The 17,087-nt window shown below is 40.9% G+C and overlaps 1 protein-coding gene across 1 annotated transcript; it reads right to left on the bottom strand.

The window, feature by feature from the left end:
* Positions 1-2,421: 2,421 nt before the first annotated feature.
* On the bottom strand, positions 2,422-14,402 carry tmem38b (transmembrane protein 38B). The gene is made up of 6 exons (XM_071515713.1): positions 13,983-14,402; positions 7,423-7,579; positions 6,614-6,798; positions 6,411-6,498; positions 5,779-5,896; positions 2,422-3,512 (listed from the first exon to the last, which is right to left on the bottom strand). Exons 1-6 carry the CDS (start codon positions 14,104-14,106, stop codon positions 3,210-3,212), a joined length of 975 nt encoding a protein of 324 aa, XP_071371814.1. The 5' UTR covers positions 14,107-14,402; the 3' UTR covers positions 2,422-3,209.
* Between the last annotated feature and the right edge of the window lie 2,685 nt (positions 14,403-17,087).

Raw genomic sequence — 17,087 nt, 5'->3', positions numbered from 1 at the left:
GAAGGTGTGAATGTGTGAGCAGCTCATGTTGGTTTCTCTGGAGAGAGAGAGAGGAAAACAAAGCGCCTGGGTCTCACTGGTGGTTGGAGGGATTTGGCGTGTGTGTGTGTGTGTGTGTGCACCCCAGAGCTCTTTGTGCCTTTTTGATGGACTCAGCCTTTGTTGCCACTCTACGTGTCACATACACATGCACCCCACACACACGAAGCAGACACACACACACACACACACACACACACACACACACACACACGTGTGCAGGCAGCTACCATTGGTTCTCCAGAGAGGGGTCCCCTCCTGTCCTCGTCCCTTCTTGTCTGCAGCTGCTGGCCAGCCTGTCAGTTCCCAGGCATTTAGCCATCAGTGTTGACGCCTCCTCACGCCACCAAGTGGAAATCTGCTGCCGCTGCACCACGCAGCAAGAGGGCAGCTTTCCTCCAGGCAGCAGTGGAGGTCAAGATCCTGCCACAATGTTTCAAGGGAAATCTATGATAACCTATACCAGAACAAGCAGACTTTTAATAACAGTGTATGTACGTATGTATGTATGTATGTATGTATGTATGTATGTATGTATGTATGTATGTGTTTGTGTGTGTGTTTAAGGAGGGACTTAGGGTTAAAAGTACTCCTTGTACTCATAAATTACATCATTATTACTTCAGTATTCATAAAATTCAGTGGAAAATGGAGAAATTGGAGATTCAAGTAAAAATCCAAATGGGAGGAGACATTTTCCCAATTCTGTGTCTTTAACCAAGTTAACCAGTGGAACCATATAATAAAGCCATACTTTATATAGCATCATGCATTCATTATTGTATAGGTATTACATTATTGATAAATGCACTTGGACTAATGGAATGTAATTAAAGTTATTTTCCTCAGTAGTAAGATAATTGCTGTAATGGTTAAACATAGATCATAGGCTGCTGAAATTCAGTTCAACATTAACTTGCTTTACATTATGTGTGACATACAACAGTTTTATGGCTTATATTTGGAATAGATTACCGCATTCTAATGACTAATAATTTATATTGATTTGAGGTGATGTTGACAAGTAGATTTATCAGTGAAAAATAAATAAATAAATAAATAAATAAAAACAGGTCACAGAATCAAGCTGCTGTCAGTGTCAAACATGGCCTGATAGCTTCCCAGTGTTTAACCGAGCTGCCATTTGCCAATAATCTTTCTACTGCCTGCCTGCCTGTGTGTGTGTTTGTGTGTGTGTGTGTGTGTGTGTGTGTGCTTGAAAGAGGGAAACCTGACAGGTCTGATGCATAGTATGCCATGTCCTTGGTGTATCCCCTGACCTCTACACAGACGTCACTGTGGGGTCCAAAGCTTGTGTATGAAAATGTGTGTGTGCATACATATTTGTTTATGCATATGTGTGTGTGTGTGTGTGTGTGTGTTTACGCTGGCTTGTGCGCATACATGTGTGTGTGCGAATTTCCTGCACCTGACACATGAAAAACAGGCAGAAGGCTGGGAATACCAGAGGGATGAAAAGACGGAGGTTGAGCGGCGGGGCAGGTGGAAGGCAGGGAGCAAGGGGCCAAGGCCAAAGGAGAGGGGGCTTGGTGGCGGGGGGGCTGCGCACTTCAGTTGGTAATTCTGGCCGGGGTCGCACAGGCCTGGACCTCATTAAGAGAATTGTCTGGGAACTTTCAGGCTCTGAGCTGTCATCATGTCATCTGCCCGCATGTCACGGGAGGCAGTGTGTGGAGAACAGAGCGAGGCTGCACAAAGTCTTCCCTGCTAATGCGTCTTTCACTTTCCCAGGTCACACAATCCACCATTAGAGTCAGTCAGACAGTAATCATGCTCGCACACACACACACACACACAACCAAACCCATTTCCCAGCAAACACTTTGAGATACAACCCCGTAATTGACATGCATACGTCTGACATCTGTGGGCTAAGGTGTATTAAAGGTAGGTACATCATCTCAACCAGTAACGCTTTTGATCGTCTTTGAACGTCTTCTCTCTTCTCTCCAACAACCCCCTCTGTTCTTAATTTGTATTCACAGGGGGGGTTCCTCCCTGTCTGAGTTTACATAGATGTGAATTGGGGGGGATTTCAGGATCTCTCTCCAACAGCTTTTTAAAGAGGGTGAGGTATCAATCAGGTGATGATGTTACACTGATGCAATGTTTCAACTTTAACAGGAGGTTTCTTTTGGAAGCTCCACTCTATTATTGATGAGGTTTCTTTGGAGGATGTAGAGATTTTAAAATGTAAACTATTGTCGTTTAATTCTATTATACCATAACTACCAATTTCATCTGCCTGTCTGTGCTTGAAGTGAGGCTACAGTCCATGTCCACTGAACTATGAGAATCTGTCCGAAGGAGCTAGAGGCGAGGAATCACACGAACATATTTTATAGTGCATGTGAACCCGTTTACTCTCATGCTTATCAATGGTATTTCAAAGCATTCACCAAAGAAACAGAATACAGTAAAAAATCGCATTCCATTTCAAAAGTTTGTACATTCAGGAGTGCATTCCTTGAGTATAAATAGAATAAAACATCTGAGTTATCATAGAATATAATCTCTCTTTTTAAAAAAATGTTTCTAACCAGTTCAGTAGTAGGAAACATCGCATATACATGGAACAGAATATGTACAGAAAGAAAGGAAAAGACAAAGGACATTCATAGATCAGCAGGTGCACAGCATTGTGTTCCCATAACCCAGAGATTAAATAGGACGCAATCATATATCTGGAAAAAAGATCAACAGCTTGCTCTCATTATAAATATATATATATTAAAAATTGAGCTACACATTGCACTTTAAGTTTGTAATCAGCCTGGGTAGAGTATGATATTGGTTCACATCTAAGATCATACATATCACAGTACTTTAAGGGAGAGAGGGGTGATTATCCCAGAATAAGACATAGGGTTGATTGGGGTCAGCTCTTATTCAATTTCCATTTCAGCAGTTGGATTTAAATTGTATTTTAAGAATAAATTAAATTAAATTAAATTGTATTTTAGGAGCAAAAAGGCATACATCTCATTGTAATTGTTTTGAAGCAGGTGGGAAAAAAAAGTGTTTTCTAATAATAGAGGCTAAAATGACAGAATATAGAACGTAAAGTTTAAGTGACCTCCTGACATAACGAAACTGAATCAGAAATGACTCCAAAACCCTGCTTAGAGGTGAGAAGGCGCTATGGCTGACTAGTTGGTCTTCTTGCAGCTGTTTGTCTCTGCTTTCTCTGACTCGTCTTTGGCCTTGAGGGATCCGCCGTCTTCCTCGCCACGGCGGGCCGGGGAACGCTTCCCCGCCGCTCCGTTCTCGCTGGACTCTTTGGTTGCGGCGGCAGAGGTCGTCCCGGTGGTCGTGCCGTTATCGATAGAGGCTTTCTTAATCTCGGCGGTGAGGGCGGAGTAAGGGGAGTAGCCGGTGAAGAGGGTCTTGTAGACGGCCGACTCGATGGCAGCAAAGGGTGAGGCAGAGGAGCCGGTCACCATCATCCTTGACTGGGAAAAGAGGATAAATAAGGATAAATGTGTGTGGACGGAAACCTGGGATGAGGGAAGGGGAGGAATGAGTTTGTGAGGATTAGAGGTGAATGTGTGTGTGTGTGTGTGTCTCACCACTGCCAAACTGTTAGAAGCCCAAATTTCTTCACCTCCAACTCAGTCTGTCATCACTTGTTTTGAGTTTCAATCAAACGTATAACATAATCAGAGTTGTCTTTGACATATCTTTCTTTTTCTTTTGCACGACCATAAAAAAGTGACTTGATTCAGGATCACAGCATGCTAACAGGCCGGGGATTAAGTTGCATAGTTATGACGTCAGAGGATTATGTGATAGCTAACAAGCTAACGTTCGCACCTGGTAACATTCTGTGAGTTTATGCCTCCTTTTTGCAGCCAGTTTTGAAAATGCCAAAGACTTGCTGAATGCGTTTCTGCACTACAAGCAGTAGTAACTCAAAGATGTCGTATTTATTGTGGGAATACGGGAACATTTCTGAAAGCTTCAGCAGGAAGCGACAGAAGTCTCTTCTGTGAATTTCATAATTCACCCTTGAAATCTACTTCTATTACAACCCCCCTGGTTTGGTTGTGGAATTTTTCACTGAAAATGGATTGCATGACTGAAAATGGGGGAAATCACAGTATGATGCAGAAAATCATCCAACATGTTCTGCAGCTGCCTGTAGATGTCACTGAAGGACAGATGAGCTTTTATCCTGGTGTCACACCAGTCTGGTTTCCTTTTTGTTTTTTTCGCTTTTAAACACCACAGAAACATCAAATTGTTACCCTTGTTGCATAAAGTTTAAAAGTCGTTTGTGTTGCTCTAAAACACATTTGACTGAAGGTTAGGCAGCTGAGGTATGATATTCTATGCACTGTGTAATGTGATAACTTGAATTTGTTTTTGCACCTTTGCACCTTTACATATATACACATATATATATATACATATAAATACAGTACTGTGCAAAAGTGTTTGTAGTCACCCTAGCTTTTTTATATAAAATGTATCTTTGATGTTTATTTGTTTTCTGCATTAGTGTGTCAGTAGACTGCTCTTTGTAGTACATTTCTTTGATATGGATGGAGAAACCTTTTTTTTGAAAGCATCTTTGCTTAATGGATGTTTTTTACATGTGCCTAAGACTTTTGCACAGTACTGTATATACAGCATGATTATGATTATTATTATAATTATTATTATTATTTTATTCATTAAGAAACACATTGGTTACATGTAAAGATAGTTGATTTTATTTTATTTATTTTTAGATAGATTTATGATCCATTTAAAGAAATGTATAACTTAAAAATGTAACTGAAGATGTTGTGTCTACATTTCATGAACATTTGTATTTTACCTTGTCTTTAATGGCTGCAGAATATTGCAGAAAACCTCTGTTTCTAATTGCTGATTTTTGGTAGATTATGATTCTATTTTTTTCCTGGGAGACAATTATATGGTCTCTGCCTTCCTCTTCTTTCCAGCTGCATCCTTCCTCACCATGTCTATATTTTATAAAATGTGTGCCCTAACAATGTGGGATACACATTACTGTGTTCTTCTGTTTATGGGATGTGAGTATGTGGGGACCAGAGAACATCAGCAACACAAACTAACAAATAGGAGGTTAGACACGAGTCTTGGATGTGATGAAATGGTTCGTCATTAATTTGACAGATCAGAGTTAGGAGGAACTAACAGAATGAGAGTTGAGAGAAGACATGGTAGATTTATCTGTGTCTCAGTCAAGAGCACAAGTTTCCCAGAGAAGAGAAGAGGGGATGATGCAAGCTGATGAAAATGATGCAAAACCCCCAGCCCTACGGGTAATACCGAGCTAATGTGAGTCACCATAGCTAAAACTTCAAAAAAGCAGAGGGAGAAAGGTCATTTAGAAGACAAGGCTGGGGCAACACCATGGTTAGAGGGAACTGCAGCACCAACACATTTGTTTTACCTAAGTTAAGATCTCAGTAATAGTGAAACACTGTAACTGAAAAAAGTTTCTTTAATAGAACAGAATAGAACAGGATATAGCACTTTTTTCTCCAACCAGGGCTGGAGATTTGCCAATTCTCAGTGATATAATGGACCTAAAATACTTGCATGACCTTAATTTTGTGCACGTTTTTCTTTCCCACCCATAAAATGTCAAGGAAACAATGACAGGTAGGTGCTACACTAGCTACATTAAGTTTGTAAAAATCCACTGATTGCTGTAATATGTGATCAGAGTTATATCTCTTGACTGACCTTGTTGACAACGGTGAAGATGGTGTAGATCAGCATCAGGTGTTGCTTCTGGAGCGGCAGGTACTGGGTGTGCTGCAGGGCGAACAGCACCGACCCCACCAGGGTGATCTTGGTGGGACTTAACAAACACACAGAAAAAGACGGCTGCTGAATATGTGATAAAAAAGATGAAATGAAATCTGAAATAGTGCGCTTGATGTCTGTAACACCGCAGATGTGGATTCCACACTTCAATATGCTTGAATTATCATACACAAAGAACGTCAATATGTCACCAACGTATTTTTAAAAAACATATTGGAGACACCTGTCATCGCTGGAGATGTACATGGTATTCTTTCATGTAACTGTGAAATAACTCAAATCCCATTTTGATGCTGCCTTGTTTGTGAAAGACAGAGGTAAGCTGAGGAGAACCTGATTTCTGTTGGGATTGCGAGGGAAAGTTCAACAAATGGATTTTTATACACACATGATTTCCAACAGTAAGTTTAGAATATCCTCAGCTTTGATGAGTGTCTCCAACTTTGGTTTGGCATATGACTTTTGCAGTGAAAAAAAAATATTTTGGAGGCACAAAGTTAATGATACAGAAATCAGTGATGCAATATCCTGTCCTGTAGAGGACTTACTAAGACATTTTGAGGAGCTCATTGGTCTCTGGTTTCCAGATCCCTCGAACCAGCTGCTCAAAGTTACTCATCAGACCGCCTCCAGCACCTATAGTGAAGGCAGAAGAGAGAGGCATGGTCAATACAGATTAACATACAGTACACTTATATACAGTATACACACACACACACACATACACACACACACACTCACAGTCACTGACCTTTAGCCCATCCGATGGCTATCATGACCAGCAGGCTGTCCTTGTACTTGCCGTGGGCCTGGGTGACCCCTCCGAGCACCTTCCACGTCCTCGTCACCTCCTTCATCCCCGACAGCACCAGCCTGAGCGGCAGCAGGGCCGCGCAGCAGTACACCAAGTCCTGGGGACAGTAGAACACCAGGTACCTGTAGAGACACATGCAAACATATGGCTCAGATAACTAGCATGCACACACTCACACACACACTCACACACAAACACACACATATAACACACATAATATGCACACAAGTACCAGAATTCGCCTCCACACAAATAGAGTACCTGATTTCAGCTTCTTATGTAAATTCTGTGGACAGTAAACAAAGCCATGGATTATCAAAGGCTCTGATAAAACATTTATACTATCTGCCAGTTTCTGTCAGATACCTCATTTTACCAGTAGAGGGCACTGTGTATTTTATTGAGAAGAGTGTAATCATATTTGCCACCAGTAGAGTTTACCAAAGCTTCATATTTTGAGCTGAGAAGAATGAGCTCTCAGCCTCTCTGTCTATTTCACGCACCCTTTATAGGGAAATTAACTCGTTGCATATTGATCCTACTGGACAAGAGAATCAAAGTGGTAGCATTGCTCTCTTTATTTCTATTTCATTCTATTGGTACATAGAGGCATGAAAACTAACACATTTGTGAGTCCTTATTCTTCAGAGTAGCAGAGGGCAAGGCCTTCCCACTAACCCCATCACTTTCTTACTTCTGCGCTCTCCTTCCCCTCTCACTGTTTCTCCCCCCCCCCTCTAACTCACCAGATGAGTGAAGCCAGCAGGACATTGGTGCTGTTGGACAACGGTGCAACAGGCGGCTCAGCCATCATGATCCCAGACAGCACAGCTCCACCGAAACAGAAGAGCATGGAGCTGAACCAGCAGGCAAAGGGGCTCCTCCTGGACACCTCCAGCGCTCCTGCACAAGAGGAGAAGACTCTTCATCAGGATAACTGCAGTGAATTCCCTGTATAACCCCCTATATTTTGCACTGACAGGCACTGAAATGAGTTGCAGCAGCGTCTAAATATTGTGTGCTCTTAAAAAGCGTGCGAGTGTCTCTAGAAGCCAGGGAAAAGCCTGTAATCATTACTGCCGTTGCAATAAACAACATCATTATCATAATAATCATTAAGAAACTACTATAATCATCACACTAAAATGAGCACTAAGGGCTGTTTTAGTGGATATGGGTAAAACATAGGCCAGACTAACAGGCCATTTGCTGATCTCTGCAGTAGCATTGAACAACCAATTCAACTTTAACATGACAGAAGCAACAGATGATGACAGTGGAGTCAGACACGATGGCAATTCCCTGTCTGAATCATAATTCTCGCAATCTCTAGCACCGTCTAAATATTAACTTGCCTCACCTAGAGTCAACAGAGAGAACTAGAACAGCTAGAACAGCTCAAAGTGCAGGGTATAGGTTCAGAATTAACAGTTACAAACATTGACAAAATCACTTCTATCAGTTCAGTGAAGATAAGAATCAGTTACACAATGCTCCCTCTGTATCTCACACTGTTTAATAGGGACTCTGTATTCCTTCTCCCCTTATTCTTAGAAAACCTTTAGTGATGGGCAGACTGCGTCACATGAGCATTCAATTATAGGCAAGTGGCATGAATTCTGCAGCATTACCACGTTACTGTGTTTGTGTCTCTGTGCTATGGGTGGGCAAAGCAAGACGGTGTTTTATTTCCAAAATTATGACACTGAGACAGTTGATTTTGCCCTTGCAGCCTTTTATGTAGCTCCATACCTCTACAAAGTTAGTCTAATACTATCCAAGATAACATTAAGGAAGCATGATTAGTCTGATTCTACCAAAAATAATGCTATCAAAGTACACAAGTAGATGATTCACCCAACTTTAGCCAGGTGGCTCTCCATAAACACGGTGAACCCAAAGCTAGTTGCACTGTCAGTGTGGCCAGGCAGGGCCGCACTGGTAATCTAACAGGATTAAAGACAGATTATAGACTTCTGAAGAGAGACAAGTAAACCAGGAGGATTTATAGATCTATCTGCCTCCTCTGCAGACTCTAATTTCATTACACTGGAGAATAGTAACCCCAGTGTTTACTCAGCCCCCCCCTCATCTTCTTCATTTATGTTTCCCCTCACTGCTAAAAGAATATGAAAATTACAAAGAAGCTTCATCCATTTTGTATTTACCACCTCAATGTTTGGAGTTAGTCTTTATAAGTGAGAGCCATTTTGGAACAGCAACAGTTTGGAATAGTTGTGATACTGGAACAGGAAAGCACTGAACTCAACATATGAGTTTACAACACTATATCACAAATGACAACACTATAGTAATGCACATTGGATAAACTGTTCATAGCACTTCATACAGGCTAATATGTTTGAACTATGGTATAGGATGCCCATGTTACATAAGCTTGTAGAAAGAAGAACACACACACAAACACACTAAATGTGAGCCTTTTTCACAGTTCTCCCTTCTGCGGCTTCAAACAGAAAGTCATTATTATTAAATAACCAAAACAATAGCTCTAAGCCAACTGGCATCATACAAAAGAAGTGACAGCAGACTAGAGGCCTAAGCTGTCTCTTTACCTGCATTAGAATACTTGTCTCATCATATGATCTCACCCCTTAGAAAACAACATAGCAAAACAGGTGGACAAAGACATAACTGCTGCTTTGCTTAGGCATAACATTAGCTACTATAAAGATGAATGGAAGGAATGGGAGTGAATGATATAGCATTACTTTCCTGTCTAAAGAGAGATGTTCACCTGCAACATCAGGAAAGCAGTGTGAAATATCACTCTTAAAGGATGTTGAAAATGTTGTTTGGCTTTATCTCAGTTTTGCCCTTGAACAAAGTCGCTTTGTAATGTCACTTGGCAGAGCAGACAGAGGACTGAATGTGAAAAAAAGTCTGATGTAATTAAACTTGTGTGGTTAAAAAGCAGTTAGTGCCAAGGGGGAAGTCTGACAGCAACAGGAGGGAATACAATACTGTTGCTAATGCTTTTACACGTGAAAGCAAAAATCCAATCAGATGACATTCAGCATTTCAGCATTCAACAGTTTGTTTAAAGTGTTAAAAAGTGCCATACATACAGTGATGAAAGAATCAGCACTCATGCGGGTACATAGCCTTTAGCTTTATGTCCTACAGCAGTCATAGCCCACAAGTTGTAGTTCACAAGTTCAGCACTTAGCCTAAATAGTAAACAGAGCTGCTCTGTCATCACCTTTAGTTCCAGAGCAAAACAAATCGCTTCAGCTGTAGTCAGCATCGCGGCCTGTTCACTGACGAGCCCTGCACACAGAGCGGCCTCTCGAGAGGGAACTGGTGTCGCAGTTTAGAGGTGGAGAGTCCTGCACACTCTGTATTCAAATCACTTGATAAGCATGAGTTCAGTCAACACATGTTGTATATGCAACCAAAGCATTCACTGGTAAGTTTGAAAATTCACTTAACGTGCAAGATTCAAGGTACCTTCCAATTCAAATGTAAGGTTTTTGAATTAGAAAAAAAAAATCCTTTAAAACCATCTAATTTGTTTCTACAACCCAGTATGTTCCTAGCATTCTGGGAGTACCAGCTGGGTGGTATTTACTACATAGGATATTTGTGGGTCAGTGACTGAGTGACGACTTATGTGTCACTGGATTGTCCTGGGGCGGTAAAGTCAGGTGTCAAGATCAGCCGACAGAAATATTTACCTTGCTCACATTTCAGAATGAAACATAATACACTGCTGGGCCTGCTGGGACACTGGAGTTTAGGCTACAAACACACCTTTGCCAGATCGAGAACCTGAAAGCATAGTAAGTCTCCTGCATTTGTGTTTGAAGGGGAGACATTTACAAGTCAAATTTGAGGAAGAGAGTGACTGAGACCAAATACAGCACAGCCCTGACTTGTCCTGCTACGTCCGGTCTGTTGTATTTTCCATTCCCCCTGCCTCTCTCTCTCTCTCTCTCTCTCTCTCTCTCTCTCTCACTCACTCTTTCTCTTTTCAAACAGGAAGCAGAGCGGGGTTGTATAGTGTCCCATCCACTCATGGCTTTTTATCATCTTTTTATTGTCTTTCCATTGTCTTTTTATTGTCTTTTATCTTTTTATCTTAATTCTATCGTAGTTTAATCTTACTTTTATTTTATTTTAACTTTACTGTTTATTTTGGTTTTCATCTTATGATTATCCCACTATTTACTTGAATGTTGCTCTTTTCCACTTCTGTCCTCCTATCTGAACTTAAATCCCTGTTTATTATTGTTTCATTGCTTTTTAAATTCAAATTTGGAGTATTTCTGGCTGTCAAAGCACTTTGTAAAGTCTGTTTTTAAAGGTGCTATATAAATAAAGTTATTCTTATTATTATCCCTCCCCTGCTCAGGGCTGCAGTAGTGCTGATCTGGACTCAGTTTTGCCTTTCAGAGACTTATGAGTGATCTTAATTATGTATAATGTAAGTGGCAGTGTAAGTATATTTGCTATGAAAAGCTTACAAAACTAGATCTTTATAAATGAACACACAGGGAAAGGGATCTTTAGACTATAGATAGGTCCTGTGTTGCAGCAGTGCCGGTACGTCCTGCAGCCCTGGTTAAAAACAGTCACTTAAGTCTGCTCAAGGATAACATCTCCTCTACCATACACACCGTTATCTAGGCTTTAAATAAGGCGTCCCTCCTCTCTCTTGAACCTCATTCCCCCTCTCTCTCTCCCTCTTCATCTCTACTCCTCAACTCCATTCTGTTGATCTTAATTTCTACTCTTTTAATCCTCCCCTTTTTTTCCCCAAGTCCATTCCTCTTTCTGCCGCTTTCATTCTCACTCAATCTTACCCCCTCTGCTAAGCCGATTCTTTCTTTCCTTTGCCCTCTTTTTTTTTTACTCTCAACCTCACTTCCCATTCCTTTCCCCTCCTTAAACAGCCCCTCTTCCCACTTTAGAGGGAGCATTACTAAAGGAACGGATGGGCTATCTCTGCTTATTTTTGGCCTGAAGAGCGGTCCGCTGATTGACATAAAACTACCACTCCACTTCCCCTGTCCCTGTCCTCCCATTTCTTATACAAACAGTGCATAGTAATGTTTATAAATGGGCCTAAAATAACTCAACCCTAAACTGTAGTGACAGTGTAATAAACATTTAACGGCAAGAGGGAAGCATATCTCTTTCTCAAGCATCTGCTTAAGTTCAAACAAGACCTTCAATGACAGTCTCTATTGCAGAAAAAAACTAGTTCAGTTCAGTTCTAGTTAGTTCAGTGTTTTATGCGTAACAAAATGTCCTATTGCTCTATATTTTCATAAGTGAGGCATTTGAATGATGATTAGGGTCCTTTTGAATATCTTTTGAATAAATGCCATTTCAGAAAAACGTACGGTTGGTAAGTGCTTTGTGGAAGTCCTGAGCAGATCCAGCATAGCCTAAATTTAGACAGCACTCCCAGAACGGACGGAGAGATGGAAGGAAAGGAAATAGAAAGGCAAAAGAGGGAGAAAAAAACTTCATAACATTCCTTTCCTTTCTAGGGGAAAGCCAAACTGGACCTAGCAAGCACTCCCAAGTGTTTTGTGTCTTCTATGAAACAATTTTATTTTGTTTTCTTCTTACATGAGCGAGATTTTAAAACTTACATCTCTCTTTTGTAATCCTCCCTCCTCAAACACATTGTTTACAGGGAAGTACAAACAGTACAAACACACACTTATTGTCTTCCTACATCACATACAGTATGTAGACTTAAACCCTATCAGAATGGTCATCCGGTCCATTCATGGATCACTCCCCATACACACACTGCTGAGTCCTAAAAAAAAAAAAACACACGCTCTCTCACACACGTACAGAGGTGATATGAGGCTTTGCGTTGTGTTTGCTGACCCATGGTATTTTTGGGTGTCCGTATTCTCACTCTCTCCCTGTCTCTGTCTCTCAAAGAGAGATAGATGGGAGCAGAGGATAGAGGGTTAAAAGGTCGCAGGAGCTCAGATGCCTTGCAAGGCAAGTTCGAAAATAGATTGTTGGTCTACAGCAGCGGGACTACAATGGACTGTGTGTGTGTGTGTGTGTGTGTGTATGTGCGTGCGTGCGCCTGTGCGTGGGTGAGTGGAAAGTCAGCTCTGGGTGCAGTAAAGTCCACCTGTCACTCCATCTACTATCTCAGTGACATAACATACTTGGCTCAACGCCCATCTTTGGTCTCAGCTCATACAATAGGCTGTGGCTGTGAGTACAACAGTGTCAAGTTAGGATTTTTATTGTTATTTATTATGATGACTGAGTTTGTGTGCTGTTGGTGAAATGTGGTGTAACACAGAGGGTATTAATGTGCAATAGTCTCCGTGTTCACAGAAGATTTCTTCCACTTTTATTTGATAATAATGATCCCATTTGGTTCATATCATTTCTGGCACAGTAAATATTTAATCCTAGTCTCTGTATTGTGATTGTCAGTTTGTGGATTATAGATAGAAACAGATTCAAATCAGCAGTAGGCTTATATCTTAGCAATGTGGGTCATGGGGAAACTTCCTTGAGGCAAAGCTAAACACGAGGTCTAATTAATATTGATAGGCCTCTGCTTTCAGCCATCAGGGAGGGAGTTCAACAGTCTGGTAGTAACGTCCCACACCCTGACAAACCAAGATATACTTGCACACATCACCAATCTCTACTGGGGTGTGGGTGGGGTGGGGTGATATGAGGGGGGCTATTGCAACTAATTTATTTATTAATTGGTTGATTGACAGGACACCAGTGTGTGTCTTACTCCCTGCCCCTCTATCTGGCTTTGCTTATTTTTTCATTATAAAGTAATTATATTATATATCAAAAAGTCATTATATTCTACAACCTGTAACCAAAAATTATAACCACAATGATTTGACAGTGGTTATAATAAGTCCTACAGCTCTTAATAAGAGTGATGCTAATCCATAACACAGCACTAAGTATGAGATTAACGCTGTGAGGTTTCTGAACATAAATCCACGATGGGACAGCCAGGCCGGTTTAGTATTAAATGTTATGTAATGGCATTCAATTCACTATAACTGATGGAAATGGAAGATAAGCCTAATTCTGAAGAGAAGCAAGGAGAACTGAAGTCTAGGTTATATGAATAGAATAGAATAGAATAGAATAGAATAGAATAGAAGTTTCAAAGTTTCTGACAACTTTGAAAACTGAGTCTGAAATTGTCAGCTGTCAAACAAAGCGAAGAACAAACTGGTTTAGCTGTTTAACTCTGTGTAAGCTGTGGCGGCTGTGCAGGTAAAGTAACAGCAAGCGCTTTAACTTCGTGTCAGCCACTTACCTGGCTGCTCCCTCAGAGCCATTACTGACACAACATAGTGTGCCATGTCAAAGTATGGAAACATGGACAAGTTTGCCAGTCCGTGGGACAGCTCATCCAAATTCAGCACCCCGAACAAATCCATAATCTTATTTCTGAAACTCTTTAGCAAGAGTCGGCTACTCTAGGTAATCCCAGCGAGGTGTTAACGTCGAGGCAGGGCAGCGGTCCAACTCAGAGCATCAGGGCAAACACTTGGCTTTATCCTGACTGTCAAGTCTTGTACAAGCCGCTCGTACAAACAGCTGTGCGTCTGTTGATAGGCTGCACGAGCGCCAAGTTGCTCACAGCTGGTCAGTTGCCTTCAGAGATCGCCCCTCGTCGCCGGGCAACAGATCTGTATTGCCAGAGGATGGTCATCACCGGCGTTACCCCATCAACGACATGTTAGCAGCGCATAGGCGGAATTCCTGGTACGTGTTCCGCCATGCTAGTGATGTGGCGGGTGGAGCCAGAGCGGCTTTGCGATTGGAGGAACGAGAGCGGAGCGAGCCAATCACCTTCCTGAGTTTGAGCGCAAGCAGACGCGCAGACACACGCACGCACACACACGCGCGCACACACAATATTCCCACAGGGGTCAGTATTGTATCTTTGTTATCGTCCTCTATTGCTGTGTAGTCCCATATAAGGCAGAGTTGTCTACTTCGATATTAGAGGCTTTTGATCATTTCCAAGCTGTGTTCAAAACAGCTTTCCTCTATAGCTGAATATACAGTAGCTCCCATTTATAATCTCCCATGTCTAGCCTGTAAATGATGCTTTCAGTCTGCACTTATATCAGATGTTATAAATCTGAAGCTGGAATGTGTAAAATCATATTTGTATCATAATATTTGTGACCAAATGTTGTTTTTACATGTATAATTACGCTAAACCTGTCATTTTATTTTGTATACCTGACACTTTTCTTTTACCTCCACTGAAACTTCTGCTGTCATATAGGCTATAATATGTACAGTAAGAGTCCCACCTCCTGCACCCCTCCTTCTCCTAGCCCCCATAAACTTCCTGTCCCCCTTCACCTCTCGCATTTTGCTGTGTTCTCCTATGGGAGAGGAGCTGGAGTGCCATATTGACTTGGAGGATTTGTTTTGTTTTATTTCATGTCAGAGAATAAACGGACGTCGGCTCCAAAGATATCCTGGGTTTAGGTCGTTCACTGTCCACACAACGCAGAATTTCACCGGTTGCACAAACACTATGAACCCAGGGTCATTTAACTTTAAACAAGACCCATTTTGCATCGCAGGAGGTTTGGTACGTTATTCAATCATTAATAATTCAAACAAATTAATTCATTGACACATTATGTAACCTAATATGCCATTTTAAAGCTCTGAATGCGAAGGACAATAATGTATGAAAAACAAAAAGTATCTCCCCCAGTGTGCCTGCTTTCCCATGTTGGATCACATTTTTCATTGTTGGACAGGACACAGAAACTTGAGAGAGTGTTGTCACAACAACAGTTGTGGACCTATGATGTTGTGAGTATGAGAATACCCCAGAATGTTTAGCAATAACTCAGAGAAAAGAGACAGAAGTCAACTAGGCTCAAAGCCGGGACTGGCTGAAACACTTTTTTTGTGTTTCTCTGACTCAGTGTATTGCACAAGATTAATTTCAACATCAGTAGATAAGCAATACACTTAAAGTCTTGAGTAAAAATAGGCATCTCTGTTGTAGTTTCAAATTATTTCAACAAAAATGTATTAACAATCACCTGGTCAGTTGACTCAAGGTGCAGGTTTGGTTGCACCTATATTTTTCCGTTAAACACAAAAACATGAATTTTCAACCATTCATTATTTTGTATACCAGAGACACCAGAACATGTGTCTTAATGTGTGTAAAATAGTTGTCCCCATTATGCTTATCAAATAATCATTGGCTCTGGAGAGCAGATGGAAAGTAATGAGTGATGTAAAAGAAAACCTGCAAACCAATCAGGATTTGCCCTGCTACACTCACTCAGGATTTTTAAGTTGTGAGCAGCTGCATACTGAAAAGTTTGTGGGCGTACGACTGTAATTGCTGATTTCTAACATGTCCACCTGGCTTTGATGACATGATTTTGTTGCCATATTGGACTCTGTAGTTATGCTTTTCCTTCCGGGCTCATGTTGTGAAGAGTATGTTGAAATACTATTGTCTCTTATACTAGCTATCTATGTTTTCTTTTGAAGTTCCTGAACATTTTCTGTACCTTTAAAAGAACTGAGATTATTAATTACTTAACTACAGCTAAAAATATGATTGTTCTGACCTTTTAGCTTGATATAGCAACTCAAAATAAGCTTTAATCAAAGCTCCCCTTCTTCCTTTTCAACCAAAATAATGGTTTATGGGTATACACAACATACAAACTTTTATTACTAAAATATGACAAAAATTACTCTCACCTCAAGGTTTTGTGTCTCATTAGTGAAGTTACCTCATGGGTATGCTCAGAATAATACTGTAGCTCTATGGTATGATGATTATTACACAGTACCCTCTAGTCTGGCTGTAACAAGCACTGTGACAACCAGCTGTGGCCCATACCTACCACTCTGTGTGTGAGGCTGACATTTCCCATCTATCCAGACAAATATGTGAGTAATCATGTTATTTGGTGCCATCTACAGAGTCTTTTATATTCAGTTCATAGGTAGACTCGAGGTAGACTTAGATCTAGGCAGGAACAGAGAAGAAAGTGCAAGTAAATATTTAAAAACCTACTCAAGTAAAAGGCATAGTGTACATTATTTTCAGGAAATTGTTGAATGAGTAGTAATACTGTGTTTAAGGACACTTCAGCAGGACAGCCTTTAATGGACACAACATTGGCTGTTGGAGCGTTAAAACCCCAAACCTACCAGTTACAGGCCACCCTGCTGTAAACTTAATGTCATCATGTCATTTTGGGAGCACCTAGTTGTTCACCTACATCTGTATAATGCCTCTCTCTATATCTTAATATCCCTCAGTATGTTTAAGCTTTAGTGAGATGTTGTCACACTCTAAAATATTTGCAGGAAATGCATGCAACAGTTTAATCTAAATTGGACTTGATTTTGTCGA

The sequence above is a fragment of the Centroberyx affinis genome, unplaced genomic scaffold (assembly GCF_046629955.1).
Source record: "Centroberyx affinis isolate AG114_WGS23_722 - 3 ecotype Tasmania unplaced genomic scaffold, CSIRO-AGI_Caff_v1 ptg000366l_1, whole genome shotgun sequence".
NCBI classification, from domain to species: domain Eukaryota; kingdom Metazoa; phylum Chordata; class Actinopteri; order Beryciformes; family Berycidae; genus Centroberyx; species Centroberyx affinis.
Note: the sequence above shows the minus strand (reverse complement) of the source record. Positions and strands in the feature narration are given on the sequence as shown.

Coding starts and splice junctions, on each gene's coding strand:
- tmem38b (XM_071515713.1), bottom strand. CDS start 14,106: ATGGATTTGTTCGGGGTGCTGAATTTGGATGAGCTGTCCCACGGACTG. Junction 6,799..7,422: donor CTGCTGGCTTCACTCATCTG/GTGAGTTAGAGG, acceptor GTGTCTCTACAG/GTACCTGGTGTTCTACTGTC. Junction 3,513..5,778: donor TCTTCACCGTTGTCAACAAG/GTCAGTCAAGAG, acceptor CTCTTTTCCCAG/TCAAGGATGATGGTGACCGG.